The sequence below is a fragment of the Neomonachus schauinslandi genome, chromosome 6 (genome assembly GCF_002201575.2).
Source record: "Neomonachus schauinslandi chromosome 6, ASM220157v2, whole genome shotgun sequence".
Taxonomy (NCBI): domain Eukaryota; kingdom Metazoa; phylum Chordata; class Mammalia; order Carnivora; family Phocidae; genus Neomonachus; species Neomonachus schauinslandi.
Window position 1 is genome coordinate 153,390,063 of NC_058408.1, and position 16,483 is coordinate 153,406,545.

Sequence of the window (16,483 nt, forward strand, 5' to 3'; positions counted from 1 at the left end):
GCGCAGAGGAGTCCTGAGTCGGCCTGGGTGACGGCGACGCCTCGGCTCCGGAGGTGAAGGGCCAGCAGGCGCCTGTCGTCTGGGGGATGTTCTGTGCGCACCCCGGTCTGAGGCGGGGGTTGCCCTAGGGCCGTGTCGTGGGGGTTACGCAGGGATGGAACCACCATTTCATTATGACCTGGCTCCGCTCTGGCAGGGGAGTGTAGGAAGTCAAGAAAAGCCTCGTACGAGCTGCTGTGATAACTGACCAAGACCCTGGTCCTTGGGCCTTCCCCGGGGAGAGAAGGCAGCGTCCGGGGCCCACAGACGGCAGCCTTCAGGCCTCGGCCTCCTGACCCTGGGCTCCTTCCCTCACCGGAAGGCCCGTTGTGTGGTCAACTCATACCTGCCTGGCCAGGCTTGACTGTGCTTGCCTTGGGTCCCATCCTCGGTGCAAAGGGGCTCCTTTGTGCCCACAGCAGGGAGCACCCCAGGAAGCTGAGCATGTTCCCCCATGAGGGGTCTCCACACAGGCTGGGGGCGGGGCCGGGAGCCAAGTATGGATGGGGTAGGGATCACATGGGGGTAAAAGGCAGCACCCTCCCCCCCCGACAAACACAGGGATGTCACAGGCCCAGTCACAGGCCTGCGTGCTACTCCTGATGGTGACAACCCCCTTCTACTGGGTGCTTGCTGCACGCAGGCCCTCGGCCGAGGGTTTCCCTCACACCAGTGTGGTGGGGTGCAGGTGGGTACCCTGCGGCACGCAGTCATGGTCAGGGGCTCCGGTCTGCACTCCGTGCCTCGGCCCCACACTGCGCCCCCATGGAGCTGGCGAGGGGTGGGAGCATACAGGACGCAGGGACACTTGCACGCCGTGGAGCTGTGGCCCCGAAGGGATGAGCAGGGAATCCTGGACAGAAGAACGTGTGGAGGTGAGTGTCATCTGGGCCTGGGCCACTGGGCTCATCCACGCCTCGTCTGGCAGCGTGTCCCTCCTTGGGGCGTGAGCGCAGGTGGGGTCTGTTTGAGGAACCTCCGTACTGTTTTCCAGAGTGGCTGCACCAGCTTCCTTTCCCACCAGCAGTGTATGAGGGTTCCTTTTTCTCCGCATCCTTGCCAACATCTGTTGTTTTCATGTTTTCTATTTTTAGCCATTCCAACAGGTGTGAGGTGATAGATCATCGTCGTTTTGATTTGCATTTCCCTGATGAGTGATGTTGAGCATCTTTTCATGTGTCTACTGGTCGTCTGGATGTCATCTTCGGAGAAATGTCTGCTCCTGTCTTCTGCCCATTTTCAATCCAATTGACTTGTTACCGTGAAGTTGTAGGAATTATTTTGAATATTAGCCCCTTATCAGATATACGATTTACGGATGTTTTCTACTATTTAGTAGGTTTCCATTTCATCGTGTTGATGGCTTCCTTTTGGTGAGCATTAAGATTTTTAGTTTGGTGTAGTCCTACTGGTTTATTTTTTGCTTTTGTTGCTTTTGCATTCAGTGTCAAGTCCAAAAAACCATCACCAAGATCAGTGTCAGGGAGGCCACTGCCCATTTTTTTCTAGTTTATGGTTTCAGGTCTTAAACTCATTGTTGGGTGGTTTTAACAGTTTTTTTTGAAGATTTTTATCTTATTTTAAAGATTTATTTTAGGGATGCCTGGGTGGCTCAGTCAGTTAAGCATCTGCCTTCGGCTCAGGTCATGATCCTGGGGTCCCGGGATCGAGCCCCATGTCGGGCTCCCTGCTCTGTGGGGAGCCTACTTCTCCCTCTCCTTCTTCCCCTTCCCTCACTTGTGCTCTCTTAAATAAATAAAATCTTTTTTAAAAAATTACTTTAGCATGCAAGCAGAGGGAGAGGGAGAAAGAATGTCAAGCAGACTTTCCGCTGAGTGCAGAACCTGATGCAGGGCTCCATCTCATGACCCTGAGGATCATGATCTGAGCCCAAATGAAGAGCTGGCCACTCCAGCACCCCAAGATTTTAAAGCCATCTCTATGCCCCATGTGGGGCTTGAACTCTCAACCCCGAGATCAAGAATCACATGCGCCACCCACAGAGCCAGCCAGGTGCCCTGCATCGTGCTCTGCGGTAGCACAGGGGTCCAGATCTCCACAATAGACAGTCCTCCCCACCACGGGCTCTGGCCGCCTTTCTCGTTGGGTCATTGACCGTGTGCGCATGGGTTTATTCTGGCTCTACGCGGCTTCTTCACCGTCAAGCTCCAGAGTTTTCACTTTGTGATTACTCTCCCATGGGGAGGCCCTCTGCTCTTTGTCACACCTTTACCCACTCACTCCAGCATCCACGGATTCGGTAGCTGTGTTTGCCTGATGGTCAGTCGTCCCGTCAGCCCCTCTGTACGCAGCTGGAGTTATGAGGAAGAACTGTGCCTTTCTCCCATCTGCTGTCAGCGTGGACTCGGGGATGCCCACGAGTCTCTGGGTCAACGTCCATCACTGTAGCGGCTTTGCTCCTTGCTTGTCCCACTTTGGGCCACTGTGGGTTCCTTCACCTTGGCTTTTGAGCCCTTCCTGACTCCTGCCCCTTGTCCTGGAATCACTGAAGAATAGCGTGAGGAACCAGATCTAGGACCAGCCAGCCTTCTGTTGACTCGGCATTGCTCATTAGGCCCTGTGGACAAAGCTAGAAACCTTCGTGTTTGCACACACACTAGTATGGATGGCCATGATTGTCTAGGTGTTTAAGACTGTGAGCTAATGCAGAAACCCCCAGTGACAATCCACCGCTGGCTCTGGCCCACCCTCTACTCCTTTTGCTTTGTCCACCTCCCCTGCCCCACCAGCGTGCCCTCCTTTACTTGTAATGTTTCCCTACTTGTGTTGCATTTTGAATTCCCTTGAAAACGTTGCCTTCGATTATGGATTTTGGCTTCGAAGCATTGCTGTGGTTCTGAGTCCATCACGAAAAAGGCACACGCCTTCCTTCTCCTGCCTACTTCCCATGCCCCCTAGCTGCCACCCCCCACCCCTGGCGGCAGCCAGTCTCCCACATTCCTGTATTCGGGGTTTCTTTTTCCACAAGTGAGCAGTTGTGTTCTTTGCTCTTTTTTGCAATGATAGCACACCATGTATATTCTTTTTTCAAATACTTTATTTTGTTCACCAGTCTGCAGTTTGGGCAGCTCGCCTGATACTGGAAAGCCCATACGGAAGCTGGACCGCCCTCCCCAGGTAGGCCTCTCCCCTCGGCACTAGGAATCCCTAGTACATGCAGCGGGCGGAGCAGACCGGTCCTGGGGAAGAACGGATGGGAAGACCGACCAATCAGAAACGTGGTGGCCACTCTAAGCTGCCTGCCACCAACTCCAGTTCCTGTTTGTTGGGAAACCAGTACACCCCAGAAATCCCCAGCCGTCTGTTGAACCCTCGTGGTCGTTTTAAGAAGCCGCACTGGGCTCCAGCAAGGGAGCGCCACAGTGCAGTCACCACCTGCCTGCACATGGGACCACACTGCTTTCAAGTGTCTCCAACTCGACCCACGTTTATCTTCAGGGTAGATCCCTACAAGTGCGTCCTAGGTGAGAAGGAACGAGCAGGTGGTTTTCCAGGTGATGCCTGATTTTCCTCCAGAGCCCCACCAGAGTCTGCAGGTGTCTGGACCAGGAAGCTGCATTCAGAAGTGCAACTACATGTTTTACGTCATTTACCATAATCCAAACATGTAAACCTGCTATTCAGTGAATACAGTGAAAGGTACAAAGGGCTATTCGCAAAGCCTCTACAGCGCTATTATCCTACCCAAAAGGAAGACCACCACACACAGAGATCCATGCAAATACAGCACTTGAAAGAGTCAAATGTCCGTCTCCACGCTGAGTGTGGGGGGGGCCTCTAGAAAGCCCAGGTCCCTCACAGAAGAGCACTTTCCTAACAGTTCTGGAGGACTTCCAGCCAGTTCTGCTCAGCTCAGTGCTCACTAATGCCACCAAGAGGGGGACAAAGGAACTGCCTTGCAGAGGGCCCCCAATCGCCCAGGCGACGGTTCAGAAGGCACAGGGTAGTCCCTATGCGTGAGGGGTGCAGATCCCAAAGATGCCGGACCTGACTCGGCCATGCAGAGTGCAGCCCCCACCGTCGGGGCCCTTGGGACAGAAGCAGCAAAGGAACGAGCCCCTTTGTTTCTGACAATAGGCAAATCCATCTACTGCAAGTCACAAGGGATTGGCTTGACCACAGCATGTCCACATGACTTGGATCTTTATCTTTTCTAGAGAAGTTACATGAATTCCGATGCCGTTCAACCAGCTTTCTCCCAATAAGGCAGCTGTCTGCTGCTAGGTCCAGAGTAATCATTTAAATATAAATGGAAATTTTAAAAACTTAGAATGTTATTTTAACACAACTGAATGAGGATGGAAACGTGAACAGATAACACAACGGGGTACACACAGGATGTCCAAGAGGCAGGCTTTAAAATATGCTGTCCAATAGGTAATGGTGATAACGAGGCCGACGCCTGGTTTAATCAAAAAGATTTTTGACATTTCATTTAAACCATATGTGACTACAGTCATCTCTGAAGGATTTGGCAAAAATTTATTTTTTTCTATTTCCAGTCTTTGGAAGTAGACACAGGTTTGCTTAGAATGAAGCTGATTCTAAGAGCACAAAAACCGAACACAAAGAGTAGGACTAAGTTCAGCAATCCAGAGAGCTAAGAGAGGAAAGATACTTAGCAGGTGCCCAGGACAGAAGACCACCTGCCCGGGCAGCTGTTAACACCCTGCAGGGCCCACGGCTTCGTGCTGGAGCAGGACTGAGTCTGCATCTGCCCCTCGGATTCCGCCGCATGACCGACTGCGGAGCTAAGCGCGGTCTTCAGTGACGACGACCTGCATCTGCTTAAACACAGTATTTCCTGGGACAGTGTGTAAGGCCACGAATAATTCATCTGGGGTAAACCCCTTATGTAGTCTTTTCAAATATAAAGTATTTTAAACTGAATAACTGGTTACAGATAATTTTTGTTAAAACACTACATGTCCTATCTAGTGTTAAAATTATTTATACTTCGATATTTATAATATCCAAACAAATTTTACTACCAAATTATTACAGTAGATGTTAATCAGTAGGACATGCTTATTAATTGATCCCATAGGTATGACTACAAGTTGGCATGGTTTTTTTAACTCTTCTTCCGTTCTATTCAATTAGGGACGCAGCATTTACAGAACAGACAGACCCATCAAGTGGCACAGCTGCCCCAGCCCGAGGCGGCGGCTCACCCCGCGCCGCCTCCAGCTCCGACAGAAACCCCACTGCAGGGCGAGAGCCGGCTTCCAACGCTTCATCAAAAGGTGCTGGTGGAAGTTGTCAGACGCCTTCCGATGTAGATCCTTCACAGAAAAAGCAATCAGCAGTTAGCGGAGACGGGGCCGCTCGGGCTTGGTTAGAGCTTCTGTGGTCGGGACTGGCTACCTTCGACCCGCTTTTAAGAACTCTGTGACGAATCTATCAAGTGCTTCATGATTTGTCATTACGTATTTTATAGTCTAATTCCGAAAAACCCCAGCTGTGCTCTAACACCAGCGTGCTCCATACCCAGAGGCAGCCACCAACCACCACAAATGCTCGCATGACACAGCCTGACTCTGCGTTCACGCAGTGACACGCTGCTGGGGAGCCGGCCACAGGGCACCACCACCCACCTCACCAAAGCCCTGCCCTCGGGCAGAAAAGAGCCCACAAATCCTGCTGGGGTGGACTTCATTCCAACCACCACAGGCAGCCCTGACGGGTCCGGGCCACCAGCAAGCTCCGAGTCTGGCAGGGAAAGGCAGGGACGCTAGGTGGGAGCGGGCTGCAGAAAATGAAGGCCCAAGCCAGGTACTGAACCTGCACCAGGCCCTGCTCCCACGGAACCTAACTTGCTAGTTCTGGAAAAAATTCCAAGCCCGGCTGAGACACATGGGCCAGAATAAAGCTGGAGACTCCAAGCAGGAAAGGGGACAGGGTCTGGCCCAGGACCGTGGAGGACTTTCACGTTGGACACTGACGTCCAGGAGCCTCTGGCCCACTGGGAAGCCACATCCCAGGCACAGTTCCCAGAACGAGGGTCTGAAGCTCCAAGACTCCGAGGTGGGGGGCACGGAAGGCAGCCTTGCGCTCACTTCCCACAGGGCTGGTGGGCCAGGAGGAACCTTGCAAGACCAGGAAGCGCCCACCTGCCCTACGACTTTGAACAGCCCCATTCACGGGATCTGGGAAAATGGGGGACTGTCTCCTCCTGTTTTCCTCGGGGCCCTGGAGGCCAGCCTCTGTCAGATGCCCGTGAAGATAATCCGGTCTGTCCGGCAAGCTGCACACACACAACACCGTGGCACCCCATGACACACCACGACAAAGGCTGCGGGAAGCCCGGCCCACGGTAAGAGATGCCAGAGACGCACGGGGCTCGCTTCCCTGCGACTGGAACGGGGCTGCGCTGTGGGAGGTGTGGCGGGTCCCCAAGCCCAGCCAGCTGCAGCGGGAGGGACAGTTTAGAGCATCCGTCCACAGGGCGAGAACGGAAGGAGTGAACCTGGGGTCCGCGCCGACACGCGATGGCCCAGACTGGAAGCCAGGCATCCAGGAAGCACCAGGCAGACACGATCTCAGTGCGGCCAGCAAGTAAGGGGACCCGCGCCCTCCCAGGGTCTGGGGTCCACATTCTGGGCCTTGTCCACATGCTCACGTTACCCAAGCTGACTTATGATCTGTAACTGAACAAGGGTTGACAAGTTCCCCGTACTCAGGACTATTGGGACGCAGGCCACGCGCGGCCTCACTCACCCCAACCCGATGGCCAGCAGGTGAGAGAGCAGCAGGGACGGGAGGAAGACTTTCAGGAACTCCGCGGAGAAGATGCCCCCCTTCTTCATGACGCTCGTGTTCCTCATGCTGAGCGTGGCCGTGCGCTTCGGGTGCTTGAACAGCAGCTCCCTGGGGAGGAAGACAAGCCAGTGAGCCGTCTGCTCGTCCAGGAAGCCCCCGCGCCACCGAAGACACTCACTTGGGGGGGATGTTTTCCGGCCGACTTGACCAATCCCAAATCCAGTCTGAGTTTTTCTTCAAGATGCTCTCGACTTCTTTCCTTCTCTCGATGTAATCTTCCTCAGACTACGACAGAACCGTGAACACTCAGCGCAGCCACGCCAAGCACCGCCCGTCCCCCTGCACACGCGTCACCAGGCCGGTGTGGCCTCCGCTCACGTCCCTGCTTCCCAGACAGACGCGGGGCTGCTGACACGGTCCCTTAAGGAAGCAGTGAGGACACGGCGTCCACACGCAGATGCTGACCGCGGGGCGGGTTTTCAGATTAGACGACAATCTGCAGACCCCATGCGTCTGTGGCTACAGGATTGGCAGCCAAAGCCACAGTCTTTGGAAAAGGACAATTTCGTGTTCAGTGGGAGGGAAAGAACCGAAAACTCACACACCTGTGTTTTCAAGCTACAACTAAAACGCGTTAAGACAACATGCTAATTATAGGGGACTTTAAAAAGGAGGATCACAGGTAGTTTTGTTTTTTTTCGTTTAAAAAACTGAACCAGGGGCACCTGGGTGGCTCAGTCAGTTAAGCGTCTGCCTTCGGCTCAGGTCATGATCTCGGGGTCCTGGGATCGAGCCCCGGATCGGGCTCCCTGCTCCCTGGTCAGCGGGAAGCCTGCTTCTCCCTCTCCCACTCCCCCTGCTTGTCTTCCCCCTCTCGCTGTGTGTCTCTGTCAAATAAATAAAATCTTTAAAAAAAAAAAAAACTGAACCAGATTATGTAATTCCTTTTGAAAATCAGCAAAAGCTACTCTAGAATGCAGTAGACAAAACCAACCAGCTGCCCTGCAGCTACCATCAGGGCCCCTGGAGGGCCTGGGTGGGAGGGAGGCCCAGAGGGATCCAGCGCATCAGTGGTACCAACCACAAGACCTCGCTTCCTCCGCGGTTTTTAAATACGGGAAAGAAGTTGTCAACTGTTCGTGTTCTCATCATCACTGAAAACACCCAAAGGAAACCTGGCCCATGCATCCCAACGTGCGCCGGTCCGGTGGTCCTGGGGGGCCAGGGCCTCAGAGCCCAGCACCGGAGGGCCCCAGGTTCTGAGACAGGCCTCCCTGACAACGGAACGTAGCCCCGGCGTGTAAGACCCAGGAAGCATTTGAGCACATGATAGGACGGTGGCCTCCGACTGAGTAAGTGGCCAGTCTGCTCCTAACACTGAGCCACGCAAGCGCCATTAGCAAGCCAGAGGCTCTGGCAGCCAACTGCGGCATGTCCACGCCACCCCCACACTTGGCAGAGCCCCCGAGGGGCTCCGTGCGTCATACCAGGCTCTCCAGAACCCACTCACCGCCGACCGCTAGCCAAGACGGAGACCAGCCACAAAGTGGCTCCCAGGGACCCTCCCCACCGGCCACGGGGGCCCGTCCGGGCTGCAGGCCCCGCAACACGTGCTAAGCGGAGCCCGTACTTGCTGTGCTCAGCTCAGTGAGGCCTGCGGGGGGGATGCCCCCACCCCACAGCTTTAGAAAAAGCCAAGAGACCCCTGTACAAAAAACACACTTTTCCCTCCTCAGTCCCACCGGCCACGTTCACCGTGCGGGCAGACCGGCACCTGCCGCAGCCCACCTGAGAGCTGTTTTTCTCTCCGATGCTGTGCGTGTCTATTTCCGAAGCTCGGGTCGTGTCTTGAGGGGTCTGTGAGCGAGGTGGGCTGGTAGGCACGCAGAAGGGAATGCGAGAAATCACGGGATGTTAACATGCTTTGTCGTGAGAAGCGGAGGCCCCCCGGGCCCAGGCCCGGCTCCTCAGCGAGGAGGCACGGGCGCCAGCACCCACGTCTCCCCTCCCACCATCCCTGCTCCCCTTTGGCCAAGCCTGGCGGGCAGAGGGGAGCCAGTCCCGGGGGGTGGGGGGTGGACTCGGCAGGCCCTTCTCACCGGCTCTGAGCTCCGAGGCCCAGCCCGAGGGCACCTGACCTTTGCTTTCTGACTCAGCCGCGCCGTCTGCAGCTCGCCAGGACGCGCCAGGGCAGAGGCCCAGAGACTGGCTGCGCGCCACGTCCCCACCGGCCTTTCCACACACCAGGCCCCATCCCTCCCACCGGAGGGCCAGGCTCCCGCGAACCGGGGGGGGCGGGGGGGGGGCACTCTGGGATTTGGCCCGCACGCAGGATGAACCAGCACCGGAACAGACGTGCTTATTTACCCACCTGTCACAGTGAGAGCTCTTCGAGCTACTCCGTCCAGACTCATGCTGGGCATCCAGCAGTATTTTTTCCAGGTCACCGTTATAAATAGAAACAGAGGCTGGAACGCTGCTCCCGTTCCCGTTATTGCTGAAGTGCAATTCCACCCAGGAGCCTGATGGAGACACAGAAGGGCACCGTTGGGATTTTCTGCCCACTGCGGAGCCTAGGCCTGACAGACAACCAGCCCGCCCTTCCATGTCTAAGAAGCGCCGGGGACACACAACAGGCCAACTCCTTGAAACTTGCCAAAACACACGCCAGGCGCCCATCTCCGGCAGGTGCATCCCAGTGGCTGGCCTGGCCTCACCCTCCCAGGGACCCGAGGCCGGCCCCTGGCACCCAGACACTCCTCTGTGGGTCTCCTGCCATTCCTGGACACCAGACAGGTGGTGCCTGGTAACCTGCTGGGCCAGCAGAGTCCAACAGACCGCAATGCTTTTCTCCCACTCAACTTCTAGAAGAAAAAGGGCATCAACAAGAGCTTAAGAGATTTAAGTTTTTTTAAAGGTTTATACTATCTCTTATCCACTTATTTCTACACCAGCATCACATTCTGATCCTGAGGCCCCACAAAACTCGTCTCTGCTATTCTGTATTTACTTCCCTCTGAAGCCAGAAGAACACACACTGCCTAGAACAAAGGTAATTTCTCACTGACCGTGACTGACCGGAACAAGCCATCCCCCACGTATTCAATTAGCCACATCTTCACAGGAAGAAGTCAGCCTTCTTACTTGAACTAAAAATTGACAATTGCTATCCATCCCAAACTGCTTCTACCCAGATTTTGTGGATTCAGAGAGCTGTCTTGGCACCAGATCATCTGCTTACCAAAATAGAACCTAGCACCTACCGCCCCCGACCCACCACCACACCCCCCAAGTGAAGCCTGGGTCTTCAGCGAGGCTGCTCTCTGGCTAGCCCACCGCCCGACCTCAACACTGCCCTGGGCACGCCGTGCTGCACAGCGGAAGCCTGCTTGCTAGGAGAGGGACCCCCCCCTCACACACACGTCAGCACCCCAGTCAGGGGCCCGGCAAGGACTGGTTGGGGAGCAGCAGCCGCCGGCTGTGCCTGCGTCTGGGGAGGCCGACAGGTGGGAGGCTCAGGAACAGTCCTGGCCCGTCCCGAAGGGTGGATGCGACCCTACACGCAGACATCCCGAGCGCACTGCCAGCAGCAGGCTTGGCACAGCTGGGGGGGTGGGATCCAACCACAATGCCCGATGGGGCTGGACTTGGGGGCCCGCCAAGTGCTCGTGGACGAGCACACCGCGTGTTGGGGCTGCGGCCCAGCATGCACCGGACGGCTCCGCCACCAGCTGTCTGTCCGTTAGGTACGTGGCAGCAACCACTGGTGCTTCCGACTGCTGGTAGGTTTTTTTAAGGCTGATTTATTTGCGAGACAGAGACAGCGTGCACCCGGAGGGACCCTGACCATGACCTGAGCTGAAACCAAGAGTCAGACGCCTAGCCAAGTGGGCCACCCCGGCGCCCCCATAACTGCTCATGTTTCATGGTGGCCACACTCTCGTTTCTGTCAACAGACCCAGGAGCAGGACTGCAGCCAAAAATAGTAGCACGTGTAGATTCAGTGGTATTAGGAAAGGCCTGCCCTCTGCCACACCTGAACCAAGGTATGATCCTCCCAATAAACCCGTCTTTAAATTTAGCCATTCTGTGACGGTGTCTTGTGTGGTTTACTTTACATTTCTCGGAGTTCCAATGGAACTGGCCATCTTTTCCTATGTTTACTGGCCATTTGGACAGCATCTTTTTAAATTAGCTGTTCAAGGGGCGCCTGGGTGGCTCAGTCGGTTGAGCGTCCACTCTTGGTTTGGGCTCAGGTCATAATCTCAGGGTCCTTAGATCGAGCCCTGTGTCAGGCCATGCTCAGCGGAGAGTCTCCCTGGGATTCTCGCTCTCGCTCTGCCCTTCCACGCACTCTCTGAAAGAACTAGTAAATTAGCTGTTCAAAAATCTCTTACTCTTTCTGTAGGAGTTCAATATTCAAGACACAAGCCTTTCTTCGTCTGAACATGCTGCAAGTAACTTTCCCTGTGGCTTGCCTTTTCAGGTTTAAGGTCATGTTCTAATAGAAGTCTTCGATTTTAATTCACAGTTTCTGTTTCTTTCTACTCTGTAGCCATGGAGACCTGTCTGGTGGGGACCCTCATGCAGATCTGGGTTTAATGAGCCTGGGTTCAGTCTGTGCACGTGGTCCCAAACGGGTGAGGTTTTCCCTGCTGACAGCCAGCTGCCCGCGCTCACTGACCAGACTGCCCTTGCCCGCCCCCGTGCCGTGCACTTCCTGTCCGTAATCAAGCTGGCGACGTGTGCAGGTCTGTTTCCGAGCACAAGACAGACAGTTTCTGTTTTTGTCACAGGTCTATGTATTTCCAGCTCCATCTGTTAGAGGCCACTCTGGTGGCCTACGGCGGGACAGGCAGGGGGAAGGCGGCCTATACGGACAGAAATGCAGAGATCAGAGACACGCAATGAGCCATGTTCGTAGCTAACTGTCTTACAACTATCGTGACCCAGAACTGCCCCTCTGCGGACACCAGCACGGCCCTGCACACCACCACGCGATCTCCAACACTGTGCGGGCAGCAGGGACGGAGCCCCCCACTCCGCTCCACCACGTGGGCCGAAGCACCAGCAGGCCCCCAGCTTCCCAGCACGCCAAGCGGGCATCTCTTCAGAGTCCTGACCTGCCCTCGGTTGTTGCTTGCATAGGTCACCATCAGAAAAAAGCAAATCAAAGACCCTGCCCCTCAGCTTCCCTCAGCCTCCCGGTTAGCTAACAAAACGATCACACAAGCTCTCTGGTTGGCACAAGACTTCTCTCCTTCGCATCTCAAGTGCTTCACGCTGGCCTGGCCCGCACGAGGAGGCCCGGGCTGCACCCCCGCGGCACGCAGCGGCTACAGGGGCCTCAGGCGTCCCACACCCCAGCGTCCCTGACACGGTGCCCAGCTCTCCACCACCACCCACCACCTCCGGCGCCACCCGACCCCGAGGCATCATGATGAAAGCTCTGGCGCGGAGTCCGGGGCCACTGGGCCCGCTAGGAGACCAGCTCGGCACGGTTCCACCCTCCTAGGCTCCACCTGTCACCCAGACGCCGGGCCTGGCTCCACTTGTGACACGCAATGGGGGGGCGTCGTGCAGGGGTTCAGTCCCCCCAGCACCCAAGCCGGAGCGGGTCCGCACACGCAGTCCCAGCGCACGGCGGCTCTCGAGCAGCTGACACGGGCTGTCCGGGCCCCTCACGCTCCCGCTGCAGACCACCCGTCAGGGGCCCTACGACACCTGGCCGGGGCGGTAACTCCCTAGGACGACTCACAGAACTCAGGAGGGCACTTTACGTCCACCTACCCATTACCAGACAGAATACGACTCGGGAAGAGCCCACTGGGGAAGCCCCGCAGGACCGGCTGAGGAAGGCGGCTCGTTCAACCCAACTGACCCTTGCTGTGTGAAGGTTTTCTAACCCATCTCCAGCCCCTCCCATCCCTTGAGGGGGCTGTCCGCCCTCTTACCCCACCCCCCAAGTCACCTCACTACCAGACACTGTGTTCCAAAGGGGCCCCTGATCAATAACCCACTAGTATCACTCAAGAAATTCCAAGGGTTTTTGGAGCTCTGTGCCAAGAAGAAGGGAAAAAGATCACATAACGAACATTTTTTTAAAGCAGATGTAACTGGAACACCTAGGGGCTCAGTCAGTGTGTGCAACTCTTGATCTCGGGGTTGTTGAGTTCACACTTCGTGTTGGGTGTACAGATTACTTACAAATAAAATCTTCAAAAAAATTAAAAAATAAACATATAATTAACATGTAACACTATGAGATGCAGGTACGTATTTTCTGTTACATCACAAGGGCCAACTTAAGACTCCAATGAGACAAATTCATGTTTTTTAAAAATCACATCCTAAAAAGCCCTAAGCATCCTGAGAAAGTAAAAAAATCCCATTCTGGACTGTCTATAGCTTTGAGTCCAAAAGCTGTATTCCAAGAATGATTTACCAGGACGAGTGTTTTATTATTAACCTGCAACAACTGAGCAGGAAGCGTACTTCCTGGCAAGGGAACACAGGGCTGGCTATTCCTCCAACTACATCACGCGAGCGTTAAAATCACTCATCTTTTTAAGCAATAAAGGTGGGGATGGAAAGGTAGGGATTAAGGTGGCTCTACGACCTCAGAAAGCTTCCTCAGAATCACAACTTATCAAGTAACTTGGTATAATCAAAGAAACAGACCGTGGTATTACAGACCCAAGGCAAGCCCTCCTTCCTAACTTCACGTCCCTCTCCATGCTGTCTCCCCCCCCACAGAGCAAGGCCACGTCCCATCTCTCCACAAGTTAGACACGAAGTGCCCAGCACAGCTCCTGCCTCCCCTGTGACAGAGGACAGCGACTTCCCTGGCCCCAGCGCCTGCTCCACATTCAGGCAAGTGTCTGTCTCCAGCCCCACAAGGAAGGCCACACCCCACTGCGTGGCCCTGGCGGGTGTGGAGAAGGCCCGCCCAGCGCTCTGAAAATTCTGGTCTGGAATGCTGATGCAGAATCCCAGCCCGTGGATGTTTTGAAAAAGTTGTAATGGTGATGTTGGGCAGCCAGGGTGGGAGAGAGCACTGATGAGGGGAGCGGCAGGCATCCCAAGAAACTTCCGGACAACGGGATGAAAGTCAACAGAGGGGTGCTGGTTCCGGAGCGGGCTTCTTCCCTGGGAGAGGTGGGTTTTATTTACGAAATTGCAGGTGCTAAAAGCTTTCTATAAACACAATCGTTATTTATAAGTAAATAAAACAGTGTTTTAGAAAATAATAACAAAAGCTTCTCAAGTTAGGTGAGACAGGAACAAGAGAGACCTGATGAACCCATAACTTTGAACTTCAGTGTCGAAACGGGGTGGAGCACTCAGGATCCCGGTTCCCAATGGGGTGGTTCTTCCTCCACCGGTGGTTCGGGAGGTGCACCAGGACCCAGCCGTCGGAGATGTTGTCATTCAGGCTCCCAGCATCCCACTGGCCCTTCATCGTACAGGTCGCCTCCCCTCTTTTCCACTTAGCCTCTGGGCCGCACAGTGACCATCTGTGAGATGTGAGGGTTGGGCTAGCATCTAGGTGGCTGAAACCCCTTCACTGTCCAACTTCTCGATCCTCCAATTTCCCTTCAAAAGAAATTCAGTTTTTCTCTTCAGACACCTCTGCCCACGGTGGGCTGCCTGCGACAACCAAACCGTGGGGCTGGCTGCAGAGAAAGCATGGAGGGGAGGGGGCGGTCTCGGAGCAAAGCGGCGGGCACCTTACTGAAGGCTGGCACTCACGAGCAGCTTGGCTTCATGCTCAGGGGTCCCGCGGGAAGTCAGTGGTGCAAGCCCCTCCCTGTGGTACGGACACCATCGGCACACAGCTCCCTCTCCCACCCGGACCGAGGCAGGTGTAGGTCTAAGGGGGATAGAAAAGCACACACAGTATCCTGCTAGACAACAGCTCAAACAGAATGGACCAGGGGGCAAAAAGGGACCAGTTCTGCTCTTGCCTCCTCAGGGAGGATGTTGTCTGCAGGCTGGGCTCACCCAGGCTTGCTCAGTACTTGGTTCAAATATAAACAAGAGGTAATCAAATCAGGACAGACGGGACAAGCACTGCCTCAGCCAGGAACCAGGCCCGGACTCACATTTCTCAGGGCAGCTGTGCGGCCCCACATGGGGTGACGCAAGCGACTCCACCCACGAGGGCTGGGGCCGAGCTAGTGCCCTGCAGCACGTACACTCCAGAAGGGCCCAGAGGAGCCTCCACGCGAATTTCCACTCAGTATGTAACCATCTTTTTATAGAATAGGCAAAACACAGGAACAAATCTTTTAACTCAGAAGCTGGCAATTTTGTATGGCCAATGACTCAGCAGTTTGGGGTCAGTCAAGGAACGGAGATCTGAGCCCCCCTCAGGAGGACTCAGAACCACTGCAGAGACTAAATCCCAGGCTGTGAGTAAGATACAGTGCTGGGGAAGTAGCTTGATAATTAGAAAAAGGACGATCCTAAGGCAAAGAGTCCATACAACTGTATCTTACAGAAGAGACAGAAAATTTAAACCCTTAATGTGTTTATCTGTTTCAAAGAAAATCAGTCGATGCAGAATTTTAAAGAGCTTACAGAACTTTTAAAAAGTGGTTGGTTACACACATCATGAGACTATGTCTTGCCCAGTAAAATCATGGTAAGGAACAAGAAAGATAATCAGCAGCTCACTAGATTTTTCTGAATAGAAGGATTTAACAGTCCTAATGAGCTGAAAAATTCACTCCCAAATGTTTGAACAGCCCTCTCCAAAGCTTATTTACATGCTCCTTTTGCTTACTGAACTTCTGCTTCAGAGAATACAAAGGTCGTGGGTCAGCGGGCTTCTCCCGGGCCCTGGGGATCACTCCAAGGGGCCCGGAGAACAAGGCCTGGGTAGCGGCCCTCCTGAGGCAAGACCCCAAAGCTGCCGCCCACTTGGCTGTGCAAGTGAGCAGCGCCCTTAGGGTCTGGGCGCGGCTCTCTGAAATGCAAAGGAGGGTCTGCAGATCCACAAACTGCAGGCGCAGGGAGGAGGGCAAGCGCCTGCTCAGGAGCCCTGCATGGACTGGGACGGTGTCCCTCTGCTTGTATTTTCCTTAACCCACAAATCAATTTCCAGCTCTGTTTGGAATGACCAGCTAGTACAAGTGGAACCTGAACTTAAAAAAAAAAAAACCCTACTACCTGCCGATACCATTTCTTAAGCTGCTTATCTTACACTAAAGAGGTGGGTGGACCTGAGCCCGGTACCACGAGCAACCCCCTTCATCCTTTCCTTCCTCCCAAGGATGGCCTAACGGTCCCCACGGACAGAATAATGGTTTAAATCTGAGGACCACACGATTCAACCTGAACCACCCTGGCTTCTCGCTAAAACCAACACTGAAGTACCGGATAGGGAATAAAACACGGCCTTTAAGAAGCTATGCGGACACAGGGGGCTGGGACTTCAAGGCAGGACGGCCAGTCGCCGATCGGAGTTTAGGCTTGTTGGTGGGATCCAACCTGCGTCCCGGCCCGCGAGCCACAACCCCCCCCGACCGAACCCCACAACTCGGGTCTGGCCCGCCAAGCCTCCGGCCCGCGAGCCCCCAGAGCGGGTCCTCCCCGCCAGCCCCCGGCCCGCAGACGCCCAGCCCGCGTCCTCCCCGCCAGCCCCCGGCCCGCAGAC

The 16,483-nt window shown here is 54.9% G+C and overlaps 1 protein-coding gene across 2 annotated transcripts in view; it reads right to left on the reverse strand.

Annotated features, from left to right (window-relative positions):
• Window positions 1-2,358: 2,358 nt before the first annotated feature.
• BNIP3 (BCL2 interacting protein 3) overlaps window positions 2,359-16,483 on the reverse strand; it is a 14,547-nt gene continuing 422 nt past the window's right edge. Inside the window, exons 2-6 of one of the 2 annotated variants that reach the window (XM_021703808.2) lie at window positions 9,194-9,344; window positions 8,611-8,695; window positions 7,001-7,107; window positions 6,781-6,930; window positions 2,359-5,345 (exon numbers count right to left, since the gene is read on the reverse strand). In XM_021703808.2, coding sequence (XP_021559483.1) covers window positions 5,300-5,345; window positions 6,781-6,930; window positions 7,001-7,107; window positions 8,611-8,695; window positions 9,194-9,344 — 539 coding nt within the window. In that variant the 3' untranslated portion in view covers window positions 2,359-5,299. Of the gene's footprint in view, window positions 5,346-6,780; window positions 6,931-7,000; window positions 7,108-8,610; window positions 8,696-9,193; window positions 9,896-16,483 lie in introns of those variants that run through there. The other variant, XM_044916183.1, reaches the window with a different exon arrangement.